This window comes from Odocoileus virginianus, chromosome 15 (genome assembly GCF_023699985.2).
Source record: "Odocoileus virginianus isolate 20LAN1187 ecotype Illinois chromosome 15, Ovbor_1.2, whole genome shotgun sequence".
Taxonomy (NCBI): domain Eukaryota; kingdom Metazoa; phylum Chordata; class Mammalia; order Artiodactyla; family Cervidae; genus Odocoileus; species Odocoileus virginianus.
Window position 1 is genome coordinate 19559328 of NC_069688.1, and position 16531 is coordinate 19575858.

General features: G+C 45.4%; 1 protein-coding gene across 4 annotated transcripts in view; it reads left to right on the top strand.

Moving 5' to 3' along the window:
• The window catches only part of RGS20 (regulator of G protein signaling 20), a 55311-nt gene that overhangs the window by 37239 nt on the left and 1541 nt on the right, over positions 1-16531 (top strand). For 3 of the 4 annotated variants that reach the window (XM_020906696.2, XM_070477109.1, XM_070477110.1), the window contains 3 exons: positions 12043-12191; positions 14877-14963; positions 16083-16317. In XM_020906696.2, the coding sequence (XP_020762355.2) occupies positions 12043-12191; positions 14877-14963; positions 16083-16317 (471 nt within the window). Of the gene's footprint in view, positions 1-6793; positions 7227-12042; positions 12192-14876; positions 14964-16082; positions 16318-16531 lie in introns of those variants that run through there. The other variant, XM_070477111.1, reaches the window with a different exon arrangement.

Here is a 16531-nt window from a genome sequence, read left to right on the forward strand (position 1 = left end):
AGGGGAGCTCAGGAAACAGCCAAAAAGAAATGGACAGGTGTGGCCGTGGAGGTGAGGAGCTGTTCTGAATTCCGAGAAGTGACAAAAACCTGGTCCTTTGAAGAGGCTCCAAGAAATATTGGGGGAGACTTCCCTGGTCCAGTGCTTAAGACTTCCTTTTGCAGTGCAGGGGGTGTGGTCGGGGAGCTAAGATCTCACACCCTACCTCGGGGCCAAAAAACCCCAAACATAAAACAGAAGCAGTGCTGTAACAAATTCAATGAAGACTTTCAAAAATGATCCACTTAAAAAAAATCTTTAAAAAAGTATTTGTTGTTAAGTCACTCAGCCTTGTCTGACTCTTTGAGATCCCATGGATTCCAGCATGCCAGGCTTCCCTGTCCTTCACAATCTCCCAGAGTTTGGTCAAACTCATGTCCATTGTCTCGGTGATGCCATCCAACCATCTCATCCTCTGTCACCCCCTTCTCCTGCCTTCATTCTTCCCTAGCATCACGTAAAATATTAGAAGAGCTCTTTGAGGGCGAGGTAGAGGAAATCAAGTCAAATTAATGCCCTAGCATAATGTGTGTGCTGCTGCTGCTCACTGTCATGTCTGACTCTTTTGAAACCCCATGGACTGTAGCCCATCAGGCTCCTCTGTCCTTGGGATTTCCCAGCCAAGAATATTGGAGTGGGTTGCCGTGACCTCCTCAAAGAGATCTTCCCTACCCAGGGATCAAACCCATGTCTCTTATGTCTCCTGCGTTGGGAGGCAGGTTCTTTACCATTTAGCTACCAGGGAAGCCCTATAATGTGTATGAGAGGTGGTCAGATACTATGGCCTAGGCGGGAGCATCTCCATTTATTAGCTAGTAAACTTTTGTAAGGGACTTCTTAGTGGTTCAGTGGTAAAGACTCTGCCTGCTAATGCAGGAGACTCAGGTTCTATCCCTAGGTCGGGAAGATCCTGGAGAAGGAAATAGCAGCTCACTCCAGTATTCTTGCCTGGGAAATCTCATGGACAGAGGAACCTGGCAGGCTGCAGTCCATGGGCTTGCAAAGATTTGGACACGACTGAGCAACTAAACAACACCAAGCAAATTTTTGTAAAGAGAAATTTCTCCGTATCAACTCTTAGGTTACCCTGGAGTCATGTTTGTGTTGGGAAAGACAGGATAAAACCTTGATTCTCTGTCAGTATTTACCAGTTTTCAAAATCAGTTGGTTCCCTAACATTTTCTAAAAGTAACAGTGAGTGTTTTCGCATCACTGTGAAATCACAGATTCACACACATCTGATGTTTTTTTCATTGCAGTTAATATTTTCTTTCTGTTACTTAAACTTTCCCACACTTGGCAGGGGCAGCCTTGTTTATATTATTAGCTCATGGCTCCCAAGTTTAGAATTTTTATATAGTCAAATCTGCCAATCTTTTATGGTCTCTAGGGGGAAGAGTAATTGTGTCATGATATGTCGAAGCATCTAAACTATGAGAGCCTAGTCACCTACTAAACGAAGGAGTCAGAGCTACATGTCCCATCCAGTAAGATCTCTGATATATTTTTAAAGCAAAAAACGTAAGGCACAGAGTCATATATAGCATCCGAGGCTGTTTAGATAAGCATACTAAGACTGTGTTTTAAACTAAAGTTAATTATGTGTTCTTATCTTCATAGCAATGGTGCTGGAGGGCCTTCCCTGGCACTCCAGTGGTTAAGATTCCTCACTTCCAATGCAGGGGCTGAGGGTTCGATCTCTGATTGGGAAACTAAGATCCCAGATGCTTCATGGCACAACCAAAAAAGAGATAAAGAAATGGTTCTGGAAAGAATCACATTGAAATCTTAACACTGGTTATTTCTGGGGCTGGGAGAAGGATTGAAGAGTTCAGCGGAACTCTGATCTCTCTGTGTGCCTCTGTGCTCAGCATGGAAGCCTGGTTGAGGGTTCACCAGCATGTATTCCTTTTTTATTGGGGATTTCATTTTTTTAAAAATTAGTTTTATTGGAACTTCCCTGGTGGTCCAGTAGTTGAGACTCCATGCTGTCGCAGAACTAAGATCCCACATACCGCCCAGCAAGGCAAAAAAAAAAAAAAAAAAGTTTTGTTTTCAAGTTTGGATGTAAAGTTTTGCCTTTGATGAAATCTTATATCTGCAATTACATTTGCAAATGGTTTCTGTGTTTGGGGCCAAAAGAAATGAAAAACTTATGGGAATATCTAAATACCTGCTGCTGCTGCTGCTAAGTCTCTTCAGTTGCATCCGACTCTGTGTGACCCCATAGATGGCAGCCCACCAGGCTCCCCCGTCCCTGGGGTTCTCCAGGCAAGAACACTGGAGTGGGTCGCCATTTCCTTCTCCAGTGGGTATATATTAATGTTTATAAAAATATCATATTAAGTCAGACAGAGAAAGACAAACATCTTATGATATCATTTACATGCAGAATCTTAAAAAATGATACAAATGAACATATTTACAAACAGAAATAGAGTCACAGATGTAGAAAACACACTTATGGTTACCAGAGGGATCAGGAGAGGGATAAATTACGAGTTTGGGATTAACATATACACAGTACTGTATATAAAATGGGCTCCCCTGGTGGCTCAGATGGTAAAGAATCTGTATATAAAATAGGAAAAAAGGACGTACTGAATAGCACAGAGAACAATATCTTATAGTAACCTACAATGGAAAAGAATCTGGAAAATATTATTCAAAGTAACCCAATCACTGTTGGGCACCTGAAACCAACACAACACTGTAAATTAACTATATTTCAATTTAAAAAATGGTTAAAGTTTTTTAAGAAAATGTAAATATGTACAGTCTGAAAGGAAGCAGCATAATGTATCGGAAAGAACATGAGTCATATGTGTGAACAGTTTGTAGATTCTAGTCACTTACACACTATCATCTAGCCAAGGGGCCGTGGAAAAGTCACTTAGCTCCCTTGGCCTAAAAATTAAGTAGATTAGATCACGTACAGGTCACAGTAAACGTCATAACTGGAAACATTGTCCCATTAGTGTGTTATAAAATGCAGGCCTCTGAAAAAAATAAAATGCATGTGTCTGTGCTGAGCTGTCAAATTTCTGCAGAAGGCCCTTGGATTGACAAACTGGCATGAAGAAAGACAATGGGCTTGGCCACCCAGGCTACAGGTCATCAGAGGCACCTCAGGGATGAGGTAAGCCTCTTTAAGCCTTGGTTTCTTCACCTGAGAAGAGGAACTAATAACTGTCTTTCTTGGCTCACGGAAATGTGGGGAAAAATACAAATGAGGTAATACATATGAAAGTCTCCTGTAATCTATGAAGCCCCATAAAAATATGAAGCATTGTTCTCTTAATTATCCTTGAATACTGTTCACACTTGTAAATGTGGCCTTATTTGGGAAAAGGGCCTTTGCAGATGTAATCAAGTGCAGATGAGGCCACACTGGACCAGAGTCTCCTTATAAAGACCAGGGTGTCCTTGTAAAGGGTGTCCTTATAAAGAGAGAGAACTCCCGACCCGAGGGGGAGTTTGTTTCTCAAATTTCCTTATGTTCTGGCTTAACTCTTTCAGGGCCCATCACTTCCTACTGATGGTAAGATCATCCTGGGGATGGTTTTAATGTTATGTCCTTGAAGGTTCTTGGTTCTCCTTCATCGGGACCTTGTCTATGATTCTACAGCTTAGAATCAGGCCCTTTTAAGAGAGATTTTTTTTTTCCTGTGCAATGCTTGTTCTTTCATCATATTCCCTATGCGTAATTGAATAATGGCCATTTTCAGAATTTGGAAACCATAATGAAAATAAATAGCTACTCATGGAATCCAACCGCCAAGTTTAAGTTTACAAGAAAATAACTTTTCCGAGAGAGTCACTGTTAGGCTAAATTTTTTTATACCTAGTTATTCCTTTCAATTCCAAATTACCAAAGATTTTGATCGAGATTAAGAATTTACTTTTTTTTTTTTACTTGATCTTGAAAAGAGTTCTCTTAAATGTTGGGTTCCTGGGAATGGAAAAGCCATGTTTGAGTAGGATGATCTCTTAGTTAAGATCTAAATATTTAATAGGGCTTCCCAGGTGGCTCAGTGGTAAAGAATCTGCCTGCCAAGCAGGAGACGCGGGCTCGATCACTAGGTTGGGAAGATCCCCTGGAGAAGGAAATGGCAACCCACTCCAGTATTCTTGCCTGGAAAATCCCATGGACAGAGGAGCCCAGTGGACTACAGACCATTTAATAAGCTGCCAACATGTTTTTTACCATTTCCTCGGGCTGCCATAAATTATAGAAACAGTTTCTGAGGTCACTGACATTGATTTTACATTCATCTAACTTCTAAGCCTCTAGACCCTTAAACAAAGGCTAGTTGCTGGGGCCTCATGCTTGGATCATGCCGACACTGAAATTATGGCCAGTAGTCTGTGCCACACATAGCCCACAAGAAGAATAGAATGGCAGTGTCAAAGGAGTACTGATTGTGTTGCTTAGAGCAGGTGAAAATGAAATGTATTCAGAGTTCTCCCACACATGATGGAGGCCAAAAAAAAGATGCACAAAGCTCGTTTGGCAAATCAGACCACATATCAGTGTCTGAAAGGATGAGCTGAACTAACACATATGACAATGGCATATTTTTTAAAATCTTGTATATAGGTAGGTATTTAACATGTTGTTAGTCTTCATATTAATTAACTATGAAATTTGAAAAATTAATTCTCTACAGATATTTAGTGACACACAACTCTCCCATAAGTTACTACATGTTTGCCTGTTGAACAGGCCTGCAGTAATTTAAAGCATCTCGATCAAACAATTAAGATAACCTATAATGATAAGTTCCAGTAAATTTGAAAACACAATGAAAGGGATGGCTTATATTTCAGGAAGTGAAAATACCCATACTGACTCAAAGAGAGGAAGAAAGTATGAAGAGAACAGAAATCATACTTTAAGAGCCAGTCTTACAAAGATGTTGAAACAGGAGTCTCTTGAAGCCTGCTGACATGACCATGTCACAATCCTTTTTTTTTTTTTTTTTTTGCGAAAAAACTGGGATTAAAAAAAAAAATTTATTTATTTTTGGCAGTGCAGGGTCTTTGTTTCTGCTCAGGGTCTTCTCTAGTTGCAGTGCTCAGGTTTCTCATTTGGTGGCTTTTCTTGTTGCAGAGCACGGGCTCTAGAGCGCACGGGCTCAGTAATTGCAGCTCTTGGGCTCCGGGGCCTGGGCTCAGTAGTTGTAGCTCACTGGCTTCGTTGCTCCGCGGCATGTGGGATCTCCCCAGACCAGGAACTAAACCTGTGTCTCCTGCGTTGGCAGGTGGATTCTTGACCAGTGAGCCACCAGGGAAGGCCTGGGGTTTTGTTTTTAATGAGGCAAGTTGCATCAGTATCTTTGAGAAAATAACAGTTACCTAGAGCATCCATGGTTCAAAGCTGATTAGTCTGGAGATTGTGCTGGCTTGTCTTTGCCCCTCCACGTCCTAAATGAAGTGAGAGCATCGTCTGTCTCTGGCGCCACTGAAATGCCACTGATGCGGTGAGGACTGGGTCCACCTGGGAGGATGGACTGCCCAGGCTGGGTGCTCTGGACAGGTGTTGTGAGCGTCGTTCTGCCTGTGGGTGAGGGACAGAACACCCCTCTGATGGGTCTCTCATTCTGTCCTGGAACTTACATCCCTGTGTAATCAAAAGACAAGGGCTAATCCAAAGCTGTTGTTAATGAGTCCAGGCTCAGCCTGCTCATGACCAGGACAGGCCAGTCAATTGAAAGACCAGTTTTGGGGGCAAAGAATAGCGACTTTATTCAGAAAGCCAGCAGGGGCTTCCCAGTGGCCCAGTGGTTAAGAATGCACCTTGTAATGCAGGGGACACTGGTTCGATCCCACATGAGGCAGAAGATCCCACATGCCATGGGGCAGATAAGCCTTCAAGCCGCAACTACCAAGCCTGTGAGCCGTAACTGCTGAAGCTCGTGCTCCTGGAGCCTGTGCTCCACATCAAGAGAAGCCACAGCAATAAGAAGAGCAGCAACAAAGACCCAGCACAGCCAAAAATAAATACATAAAACTAAAAACAAACAAAAAGCCAGCACACTAAGATGATTGACTCTGTTGCAAAGAGGGTGGGCCAGGTCAAGATGTTTCCTGTGAGCGGAACAAAGGCGTTTTAGCTTAATGCTCATTATCTAAGGGGCAGGGTGCCCAGAGATGGGCCATCGCATATAATTAAAGCTCACAGACTACATGGTTTTAATGATGAACTTGTAATAGAACAGTCTATGACGCAGTCATCCTTGATAGGTGCTGGAACAGGTGTCATTTCTCACAAATATTTCCTGTAAATTCAATATAGTCTTAACCAGAATTCCGTGTGGGATTGAAAAGCTGATTCCCCTGAAAGAACAAACAGGTAAGAACAGCCAAAAACCTTTTTTGGTTTTAATTCATAAAGAGAATTTAGCCTACTCAATATGAAAACACATAATAGAACTATGATAATTAAAACAAAGTGTGAGGCGAGCAGAAGCAACGCCATGGCAGGCAGCTTAGATTAGGAGTAGGCCTTCCTACTTCTGGGTGGTAAGATTATCAGGCCACCTGGATACAACCAATCAGCTTAACACTGACCGCTGTTTGCCAATTAGGAACAGGGTGGAAATCCCCGGGAAAGTCCCGCGCTCGTGAAAGTTTTGAGTGTGTTTGACCAATGAAATTGCTTTGCAAACTTGTAGCCAATCCGCTTAAACCAACTACCAACGGCGTGTGCTCACCCTATAAATCTGTGTAACAGCTTGGGCTCGGGGCTCTCTGACCCCGCACCACTGCATGGGATGCGGCAGGAGCCCTGACTCGAGTCAGCAATAAGCTTCCCTTTTTGTGAGTTGCATTGTCTTGGGAGGCCTTCTCTCTTCCTGATCGGGGATTTGGACATCGGGCATAACATTTGGGGGCTTGTCCGGGATCCCTTGACCGGGGGAAGAGAACACTTCCAGGACAGAGAGGAAGGATAGATAATAGCACCGGTGCTCAGGCAGGACAGGAAACGTCCAGTGTAAATCCGAGGCCCTGCTGTGAAGCAGGAAGGTATCTGGCACAGGAAAAAGCTTTCTATAGAGGGTTGGGAATGGACTGGACGTTCCAGCCGGCGCAAGACCGAGGCCAGCGAGTGCGCTGGAAGGCAGCCGGCTCTGCGGGAAGGAGAGCTCCTGAGCCCGAGTCTGGTGAGCAGTGGATGCCATTCGGTAAGGTGAACCTAGTACTGGGAGGCAAGAAAGCTCAGGGGGCCCAAAAACCCAGCGCTGTGTTGTCAGCCGACATTTGTCTGTCCATGTGTTTGTCTTTGGCTCTCCGAGTTTGTGTGTGTGCCGGCATTGTCTCTGGTCTCGTTCTCTTCTGGTGCATCGTTCTTTTCTCTATAGATCTAGAAACGGAGATGAGGCCTCCGCCATATGTGCCCCCCTTGCATATTCCCTCGGAGGAGAGAGGCTCCCACAGGTGAACCAAGAGGACTAGGATGGTCAACGGGAACCGACTATGAGGGGGGGACCAGCACTGGGGACCCAGGGGAGAACTAGGGGAGATGGGGTGGGCAAGACCCTGGGGACCCAGAGTTACCTTCATCCACTGTTCAGGCGCTCCCCGTCCGAGTGGGACCAGCTAACCCGGACGGAGAGTGAACCTATCAGTACTGGCCCTTTTCCATGAGTGACCTGTACAATTGGAAAACCCAGAACCCTCCTTTCTCAGAGAAGCCCCAAGGCCTCATTGACCTATTAGATTCCATTTTGTTCACTCACAACCCCACCTGGGACGATTGTCAGCAGCTGTCACAGGTGCTCTTCACCACAGAAGAACGGGAGCGAATCCTGGCAGAGGCGCGGAAACGGGTCCCGGGGGTCAACCGGAGGCCAACCGCCCAGCCTCATCTCGTGGACGAGGGGTTTCCTCTGTTGTGGCCTAACTGGGATTTTGAGTGGGTGGAAGGTAGGGAGCATCTCCGAGTGTACCGCTAGACTCTGATGGCTGGCCTGCGGGCCACAGCAAGAAAGCCGACAAATTTGGCAAAGGTAAACTGAGTAAGGCAAGAGCCCACTGAGAGCCCGGCAGCCTTCCTAGAGAGGCTGATGGAAGCTTTCAGGCAATATACACCTATGGACCCCCAGGCTGAGGAGTCACGCGCTGCAGCTCTGTTAGCGTTTGTAAATCAGGCAGTCCCAGATATTAGAAAGAAATTACAAAAGATAGAGGGATTGGGAGAACAGAGAAGACAAGATTTACTGAAAGCAGCTGAAAACGTATTTAATAATAGGGAGACCCCAGAAGAAAGGGAAGAACGAATTCGATGGGAGGAAAGGGAATTAGCTAAGAGGATCAGGAAGGAAGATAGAGAACATAGAGTGAGGGAAAACCGGAAGAACCAGAGGGAGCTAGCCCAGATTCTTTTTGCGGGGATAAAAGCCGGAACAGAATTGAGGGAACCTCGAGACCCCTGGACGAGAGAAAAAGAGAAACCAAAGAGGCAGGCCCTAAAGAAAGATCAGTGTGCTTACTGCAAAGAACAGGGGCACTAGAAAAACGAGTGCCCTAAGAGGGACCCGAGGAGAGGAACAACCCAGACAGAGGGAATCTCCCCTGGAACTTGAGTTCTATATGCGGGGGAAGACAGTGACTAGGGGAGTCAAGACTCGGCACCCCTCCCCAAGTCCTGGGTAACCATACATGTGGAGGGGAAACCCATTGTCTTCTGGGTAGATACTGGTGCCCAACACTCTGTTTTAAATCAAAAACTGGGACCAATGTCTAAGAAAACCAGCTTGGTGCAAGGAGCCGTGGGGACAAAAAGATACTGTTGGAGCACAGAACGAAAAGTAGATCTGGGGACCCACCAGGTGTCCCATTCGTTTTTGGTGATACCAGAATGCCCAGCCCCTCTACTTGGAAGAGACTTGTTGACTAAAGTTAATGCTCAGATCCATTTTAACCCTGGGGGAATGTCAGTCATGGATGGACGTAGACAGCCGATACATGTCTTATCCCTAGCCTTAAGAGATGAATACAGACTTTTTGCGCCTAAGCCCTCAGAGACCATAGCACCAGATGTACAACCGTGGGTCCACAAATACCCATTGGCCTGGGCTGAAACGGCAGGGATGGGGCTGGCCAAACAGAGACATCTGGTTGTCATTGAGCTAAAGGCCGGGGCAACTCCTGTGAGGGTGAGACAGTATCCCATGAGCCAGGAAGCTCGGCAGGGGATCACTCCCCACATTCAACGTCTCATGTATGACCCACCTCCCACAGGGGTTCAAGAACTCCCCTAACTTGTTTAATAAGGCTCTGAGTGAGGACCTCTATGAATATCGGACTTGCCACCCAGAGGTCATTTTGCTACAATATGTGGATGACCTTATGTTGGCTGGAACCAAAGAGGAGGTATGCAGCCGTGCCACTGGGGACCTCTTACAGACTCTAGGCACCTTGGGGTATCGTGCAACGAGGATACCACCCTACAGAAGGATGACAAAGATGGATGGTACCGAGATCAAAACAACAACCTGATATTGCCTGCCACACTGGGTCATCACCTGTGTGAACACCTGCACACAACTACACACTTGGGAGAAAGACCCTACCCTAACACTTCTCCAGACAGCCTGCCTGAGGTTCCCTCGACAAAATGCAACTGTACGAGAGAGAATTCAGGCTTGCAAAGCATGCCAGCTAATGAGAGCAGAGAAGAAGTAGCACACGGGAATGAGGTACCGAGGGGAAAAGCCAGGGCAACACTGGGAGATAGATTTCACTGAAGTAAGGCCAGGTAAGTACGGGTATCGCTATCTGTTGGTTCTGGTAGATACCTTCTCGGGGTGGGTGGAGGCCTTCCCTACTAAGGGAGAGACAGTGCTGAAAAGATCTTTAGAGGAGATAGTGCCTAGGTATGGGCTGCCAGTGACTATGGGCTCTGATAACGGACCTGCCTTTGTGAGCCAGATTGTACAAGGGCTGGCCCAAGCTCTGGGGACGAAATGGAAGTTACATTGTGAATATAATCCCCAGAGCTCAGGACAGGTTGAGAGAATGAATCGGACCCTAAAAAAAACTTTGACAAAGTTGGCAATAGAGACTGGCGGGGACTGGGTGACCCTCCTTCCCTTCGCACTCTTTCGGGCATGCAACACCCCTTATAAGACACGGCAAAAATTGGATTGTGCCAGAGGTTGGGGGTTGGTGGATTTGTTCACATACTGGGCTAACCCCATGTTTAAATGTGAAGGTTTTTAACCAGAGTCAAGAATTCTGTGTCTTGGTTGCTGTAATACCAAAAATCTTATACCACTCTGAAGAGGTTATGTACTCACATTGGGACCGGGAAATGCTAAGACAAAAGAGAGAGCCAATCAGTGTGATCACCATAGCAACCTTGTTCAGTCTTGGGCTGGCAGGAGCAGGGACAGGAATAGCTTCACACTCTCTGCAAGGCCAAGAGCTTTCCTCCCTACGAGCCGCTGTAGATGAAGATATAACTCGCAAAGAAGAATCAATCAGTCACTTGGAGAAGTCTTTGACTTCCTTGTCTGAGGTGGTCTTGCAGAATAGGAGAGGATTAGACTTGATTTTTCTCCAACAGGGTGGGGTCTGCGCGGCTCTGGGAAAAGAATGTTTCTATGCAGACCATACAAAAGTGGTAAAAGAATCTATGGCAAATGTGAGAGAGGGGCTGGCACAAGGAAAGAGAGAACGGGAAGCCCAACAGAGATGGTTTGAGTCTTGGTTTCAACACTCCCCCTGGCTGACTACCTTAATTTCCACCTTCCTGGGTCCACTTATAGTGCTATTATTGATACTCACATTTGGCCCATGTATTTTAAACCGACTAGTATCATTTATTAAAACACGCCTCAACACCATTCAGATTATGGTGTTGAGACGACAATATCAGCCAGTGGCCCAAGATGGAAAAGAGGAAGATTCCTCTACTTGAACAACAGACAGGGGGGAATGTGAGACGAGCAGAAGTAACACCATAGCAGGCAGATAAGTAATAGTAAGAATAAATAAATCTAATGTTGGAGTGGAATAACAAATAACAAAATTTAATTCCAAAGACCTATTTAAGGTTCTTTAACGGGGCTTTAAATCTTTTTTCTTTTACTCTGCCAACAATTTTTTAACCACTGTATCGAAAGTTAAAAATGGATTCAGCAATTTCTCTTTCTTATGCTGCTTTTATAGTTCTCTCCTCCAGCCATTCCTGTAGTTCTCAGGAAACAGGAGGGTTGAAGGGGTTTCCGGGGGCACCAAGTCCAGGGAGGGAGGCCAGGGCATCACAGGTGGCAGCACATTTGTGGGTGAGGGGTCACTGTCTCCTGGGTGTGCCCAGGGCATCACTGAGCAGAGCACAGGCGCGGCTCCAAGAGCTTTGCCACTGTGATCCAGTCAGTGCAGTTGCCCCACATGCCCTGCGATATTGGTCCATCAGGGGTGGGGTTGGGGGGGGGGCTCAAACTGGGAAATGCATCTGTGGGAGGTCCTCACTGTGATGTCAAGGGATGTCCTGTCAGCATCTACCTCCTTGACCGAACTGTGAGCAACTTAGCCCAGGGACCTCCATTCATTGTTTCACTCCTAGAATTTATCACAGCACATGGCAGATTCTAGAGAGGGAATAAACAGTAAATGAATGGATTCTAAGGGTTTCCCAGGTGGTGCTAATGGTAAAGAACCCACCTGCTAATGCAGGAGACGTAGGAGACACGATTCGATCCCTGGGTTGAGAAGTTCCCCTGGAGGAGGGCATCACAACCCACTCCAGTACTCTTGCCTGGAGAATCCCCATGGACAGAGGAGTCTGGCGGGCCCAGTCCATGGGGTCACAAAGAGTTGGACATGACTGAAGTGACTTAGCACACACACACGAATAGGTTCTAAGGACCAACTTTTACTAGAATTAGCGGAGATGACGGGATAGAGTCACACTGCATCTTCTCAATGACGAAAACAGTGGAATCTCCAGTTTACCTGATGCTAACTCTGCTCCCCACCCCAATTCTGTTGCAGCCGATGGGGTCAGAATGGATGGAGATGCGGAAGCGGCCGGTGTGCGCAGCCCAGGAGCCTGCAGCCTGTGCCCCCGGCCAGCCCGGAGTGGAGAACCAGGGGTCCAACGCTTGCTGCTTCTGCTGGTGCTGCTGCTGCAGCTGTTCCTGGTAAGCTGGTGGCTTTGTTATGACCATGCTCCTGATAAGAAAATGGTACCTTGAACAGTGCCAGCTTATGAAGATTCAGTAAGTGCTTTGTAAGCAAATGCTATATGGCTGACACTGATATGGGTTTTGTAAAGGACCACAAAAACAACAAAACAGATAAAAAACCAAGATGAGGGCTTCTCTGGGAGTCCAGTGGCTGGGGCTCTGTGCTCCCAATGTGGGGGCCGGGATTCGATCCCTGTTCTGGGAACTAGATCTCACATGCTGCAGCTAAAAGATCCTACCTCCCACAGCTAAGCCTGGGTTCAGCCAAGTGAATAAAAACACAGTCTTCCCTGGTGGTCCAGTGGTTATGAATCTGCCTGCCAGTGCTGGGGACATGGGTTTGTTCCCTGGTCTGGGAAGATTCCCACATGCCATGGGGCAGCTGAGCCCAAGAACCACAATTACTGAAGCCCATGGCCTCTAGGGTCCCCATAAGGCAACTACTGAGCCTATGTGCCTCAACTACTGAAGCCAGTGCACCTAGAGCCCACGCTCCACAAGAGAAACCACCACAATGAGAAGCCCGCACACAGCAGCTAGAGAGTAGCCTCCACTTGCTGCAACTAGAGAAAAAGCCATCGTCGCGACAAAGACCCAGCACAGGCAAAATTAATTAATTTTTAAAAATATTGGAAAAAAAAACCCGAGACAAGACTGCATCCTAGCTCTGAAGGGACGTAGTCAAGTTCCTGAAATCAGGCTAACTAATGTATATCAAATGTCTAAAGAACAATCTAAGCCAGCTGATGATTGAATATTAATATCTGGGCAAAAATGGTGCCTAGATTGTCAAAAAGTAGTGAATTCAAGGCCCTCTACTTGGTGATAAAGACTTATTGGAGGAGTTAAAATTTAATCTGGGTCTTAAACATTAGGGTTATGAAAAGAGCATGAGCCTGTGTTTTATATTCTCCTGCTTCTATTAATATTGATTTTGATAAAGAAAAGTATTAAAATTTATGCTGGACAGAGAGAGGAAAAACTTAAAATATAGGCTAACTTACTCGGAGAGGAAGATATACATTCATTGCTTAAAAAAAGAGATACAACTTGACTGAGTCACTGCTGAAAATCTGGAGAAAGGGGTATGATTTACCCTCAGAAATCACATGGGCATTAGATTGCATCTCTGAATTCTTGTATATGAAATATTCCTCATGCCAACCAAATGTGTGTGTAGCTTTAGTCAATAAAACCATTGTAATGTACTTGGGCTTGACTGCGAGTTAGACCCAGACCGTGGAGAAGAAGAAACCCTGGGATAGATCAGTGACAGAATCACATGAGGTGATGAGGGGAGCTGAAGATAGAAAATGAAATGTCCAGGACAGTTTGTTTGGTTTGCTCCTGCTTGCCTCAGGCTGGCGTTAATAAGAAGCTCCACTCCAGTAGGTGGGCCTCGAAGTGTGACCCTCTGAGGACTGATGGAACCCAATGCTGGGAGGTCTGTCCGTTTGGGACAGAACCCCAGACTCTGGTGGGAATACAGGGCTGAGCAGCCTGGCATTCAAGGCAAGCCTTCAGCCCTGAGTAGGAGTCTAGAGGAGCCAGCAGGGGACTGGAGGAAAGGGTGTTGGCAGCCCTTACACCATGAGGTCCAGGACCCCCTAGTGGGAAGGAGACCCACCAATGGAGAAGAGACCACATTGAAGCCCCTTTGTCTGCACTTTTCCCTCTGCTCATCAGGCTCAGTGAGATGGTGCCTGAAAGATGCTCAGAGATGTCCCCATGATTGTGGGATGCCGCTGGCATTTATCCTATCTACCCAGTCCCCGATCTGCTGCCTTGAGAGGCATAGGAGGCAGGATCATGGCCTGAACAAAGTCGGGGACTGATGGTGTGTTGGGGGGCAGGTGGTGGCAGGCCCCAGAGCAGGCTCCTCCTAATAACAACTATGGTGAATAAAATATAAATCTATGCCTGGATGTCATCATCACAGTCAGAAAGCAGGTATCATGTGGTATGTGCATCTGTGAAAGATGAGAGCAATGTCTTCAAAGTATGAGAGCAAAGTAACAGAATTTAGTCAAACTATAACTCAAGATGTCTCCAAAGAAGATGGACAAATAGCTGATAAATACTTGAAAAGATGCTAAGTGTCATGGGTCATGAGCAAAATACAAATCAGACACACAGCATGATATCCTTCGTAGCCACCACATGGCTAGAATTAGAAAGACAGACAATAGTAAGGGCTGGTCCGGGTGTGGAGGAACAGGAGCCCGCCAGCTTTGCCGGTGGGAATGTGACATGGTCCAGCTGCTTTGGAGGAGAACAGTGTGGGACTTCCTCAAAATGTTAAAAATAGAGTCCTCATGTGACAGTATTTCCACTCCTGAGTATCTACTCAGGAGAAGTAAAAACAGACATCCACACAAAATGACTGTAAGTAGCCCCAAAGTGCAGACAGCCTAATTATTCATTTGTTTTACGAAAAGAATTATTATTCTAAATGTAAACTGTCCATCATTCATGTAGACCAGAGTATTATATATAGAATTTATTTTGCTAATACTTGATTGTCATACTTTTGGTTTTCTTAAGAAAACAAAGCAGAGTCATTTGTGTCAAGAAAACAAGGAACTTGTTACTTAACACAGAGTGATCTCAACCCTCACGTGTACATCTCCTTTCATGCAGTCTCACTGTAAGAAACCAGGAGGAACAGAGACTTAGAAGGACTTCCTATGAAGTCAGAACTGAAGACCTTCCCAACTGTGAAGAAAGGTAAAACCTCATAGTGTTTAGCTCACTGAATTGACAGAAATGCCAGCCTGGCTATTTTTAATTCCTTATTATTTTTTCTTTTCTTCCAATTATTTTTTTTGAGATATAGTTGACATCCAGCGCTGTATAATCCTAAGGTATACCACGTAAATATTTAACTTGCACACATTCACGTAAGTTAAGTGAACATCCATCATCCCATGAGTGCCCAGCTGGAATTTTTTGGTGTTTTGCATTATATGTGTCACTAGAATAGCTTCCCTAACTGCCGTTTAACATCAGATCATAATGTTGCATCACATTTTCACTCAGCAGAATTCCTTTCAATTATTTTTTTAACTTAAAAAAATGTTTTGACCACATTGCATGTGGGATCTTAGTCCCCTCACCAGGGAAATTCCAGCAGATTCCTTTCAATTTATTGTGTGACAGGGAGAAAAGTCAGTTCCATTATTAATCTAATGCCTGTTAATCACAAATATAAATTGATGCTTCTTGGCAAAACGTGATATATTTTATTTTTATGTGATTCACATTTTTAAATAAAAGAACATAATGAAATACACATTATGTTGAGGTTCAGGAAAATTTTAAAGGTCCATTTTTTCTTAACTCTTCTTTTATACTTTAGCTAATATGTTATTTTTTGAAGTGTTTTTTTTTTAAAGTTGGGAAAAACATATAAATTACTCTCCATAATGCCAAATTTAAAAGTGTCTTTTTCTTCCTGTATTATCAATGGACTTATTTTCACTTATCGACTCATACTTTTTCTGCATGTGTCTGTCTGTATCCAAATCCCCCCTTTTATAAGAATACCAGTTATACTGAATGAGGACCCTCCCTAAAGACCACATCTTAACTTGGTTAAACCTGCAGAGATCCTACTTCTAACGCAAGGTCCAGGGTCAGGACTTCAGCATCTCTTTTTTAGGAGACACAATTAATCCATGCTCACATTTTTGCTGAAGGCTTGAGGAATGAGGACAACTCTTTCTCGGCCTGAAAGGGCCTGGGTGCAGGTTTTCATTCTCGGAGGGAAAAGGACATCTGTCCAGGGCTGAATTCCCATCAGCCCCCGATCCCTCAGCTCCCCACACCCCTTCTTCCCGCCCCCAGCCCGGGTCCCACCCTGGAGGAGGCCAGCGCCTGGGCTCAGTCCTTTGACAAGCTCATGCTCACGCCCGCGGGCAGGAACGCCTTCCGGGAGTTTCTGCGGACCGAGTTCAGCGAGGAGAACATGCTCTTCTGGATGGCGTGCGAGGAGCTGAAGAAAGAAGTGAATAAAGCCATGATTGAAGAGAAAGCGAGGGTCATATATGAAGACTACATTTCTATTCTCTCTCCTAAGGAGGTAGGTGCCTGCCAGAGGTCGAGGCCGTGGGCAAAAAGGACCCCTTCAGTGTCTGGTCCCCCGGCCCGGTTACCGCTGCTCCAGAATATGGAACCCCCCTGCCCCCCACTCATCATAGACTTGAGCAGTGGTCCCACCAATGGGTGCCAAGTACCCTCGAAAATCTGTGAAAGATCGTGAGCATTTTCCTGGGGAAAGTGTGTATAACTTTCAT